At 39.7% G+C, this 1,776-nt stretch overlaps 1 protein-coding gene across 1 annotated transcript; it reads right to left on the minus strand.

The window, feature by feature from the left end:
• Nucleotides 1-374: 374 nt before the first annotated feature.
• On the minus strand, nucleotides 375-1,538 carry LOC145797747 (uncharacterized). Its single transcript, XM_082885162.1, has 3 exons — nucleotides 1,379-1,538; nucleotides 1,181-1,287; nucleotides 375-869 (listed from the first exon to the last, which is right to left on the minus strand). The coding sequence occupies exons 1-3, from the start codon at nucleotides 1,536-1,538 to the stop codon at nucleotides 375-377; spliced, it is 762 nt and encodes a 253-aa protein (XP_082741288.1).
• Nucleotides 1,539-1,776: the final 238 nt, after the last annotated feature.

Genomic DNA, 1,776 nt, shown 5'->3' on the forward strand with positions numbered 1-1,776 from the left:
TCATTGCATGACCTTTCCCTCTCGTATCCAAGTTCCCATGCCGAGGCAACTTTGGTGATGACAGACATATGGCCTTAGGCACGAGTTAGGGTTTCCTAAATTCCCCACAATTAAAATATTTAGGTGGCAACTCTGTATCTGGCAAAGCAGTCCATGTTTGGCACTTCTTTATAAAAATCAGTTTTCCAAAACGATTTGCCGAATTTGGACTCTTTGGTGATTTATCGGTCTTGCATTGCACTTTGCGAGATTAGATTCAGAATCGTGACATGAGTTCGAACTGTAGTAGCAGGCTAATGAACAGCACGGATTTCGCGCCATTTTGCGCGCAGAGCCGGGACGTTCGGACATGTCTACAGTGGCTTGGCTGCTTTTCAATTTGCTTCATTTCCAATGTTGTTCCTATATTTCTTACTACTAATATAGGTTTCACACATCTCAGTTGGTTGGTGAATGTTGGACATACCTTTCACCATGTTCTTGGTTCCCAACTGCTTCAAGTTTTCAAAGTTAAGATGTTCGAATCTGAAATGCCACATCCAATCTTTGTCATTTATCATCGCACTTAGACACTTTGGTGTGTCATGGTGAATGGTGAGAGGAAACATTATGTTCTTCGCCATCTTTACTAGAATTATGAGCAGCATATCTTTTTGGCTAATTTGGTAACCTCTTTCAAGGAGTTGTCCAAGACTCAATATGTTGGTCTTTATGTCTGGAACATAATAGACATTGGAAATGAAAGCATGATCTCCATTCTTCCTTTTAATCAAAATATCACCTCTTCCTCGAACTGGGACTTTGGAGAAGTTGTCGAATGAGATTTCTCCATGAACTTTCTCATCAAGCTTAGTGAATAAGCTCTTCCGCTAGTCATATGATTACTAGCTCCATAGTTTAGGAACCAAACATCTTCTTCGTGTTCGGTTACATTGAGAAGCCGTTAGGCTCAGTGAATCTTTGTCAACGGCCTCTTTGTCTGCATAGTTAGTTCTTTCACTAACTTCATTGGATGATTGCTTACTTCTACAGTCATTGTTGTAGTGACCAAACTTGTGGCAATGGTAACACTAGACATTGATTTTATCAAAATTTTGACGATTGTTGTAACCGCCTCTTCTTTCTAGTCTTTTTTCTCTCGAGACATAGCTTTGTTGTCCTCGTCCTCCTTAAGATGAACCTCTTCCTTCTCTTCCTCTAGAATAAGAATTTCCAAAACTTCTTCTACAATAGGTTTGACCATGTCCACGTCCTCTTTGCGATGTCCCCCTTTGTTCGGATCTCTTTCTGGTGAGGTATAACTTTGACTATAGGGGTTGTTCCAACCCTTTGTCTTCATTTCTTCTCATCACTTTCTACTCATGGGCTTGTAGTGAACCCACAAGTTCTTCTACGAAAACAGTCTCTAGATCTTTGGTTTCTTCAAGAGCAACAACAATATAACCAAATTTTAGATCCAAGGATCTTAAAATTTTCTTTGATATTCTCATATCAGTAAGCGCTTCTCTATTCCACTTTAATTGGTTTGCAACCACCATTACTCTTGAATAGTATTCAAAAATAGATTCGGAAGACTTCATGTGTAGAGATTCAAATTCACCTCGTAGAGTTTGGAGGCGAATCCTCTTTACTTTATTGGCACCTTTATGAGTCACGCGGAGAGTTTCCCAGATTTCTTTCGTTGTTTTGGAGGAGGTGATGATCTCAAATGTGGATGCATCAAGACCTTGATATATGATGGATTTTGCTTTCCAATTCTTCTTTCGTTCGGCTCGA

The sequence above is a fragment of the Camellia sinensis genome, chromosome 8, assembly GCF_055761805.1.
Source record: "Camellia sinensis isolate YWXY chromosome 8, ASM5576180v1, whole genome shotgun sequence".
In the NCBI taxonomy this organism is placed as follows: domain Eukaryota; kingdom Viridiplantae; phylum Streptophyta; class Magnoliopsida; order Ericales; family Theaceae; genus Camellia; species Camellia sinensis.

Excerpts from the sequence above, each read along its gene's own strand:
- LOC145797747 (XM_082885162.1), bottom strand. The coding sequence starts at position 1,538 with ATGGTGGTTGCAAACCAATTAAAGTGGAATAGAGAAGCGCTTACTGAT. Across the intron at positions 1,288-1,378 it reads TTTCGTAGAAGAACTTGTGG|AAAGAGATCCGAACAAAGGG; the intron begins GTTCACTACAAG and ends ATACCTCACCAG. Across the intron at positions 870-1,180 it reads TAGAGGAAGAGAAGGAAGAG|CGGAAGAGCTTATTCACTAA; the intron begins GTTCATCTTAAG and ends TCATATGACTAG.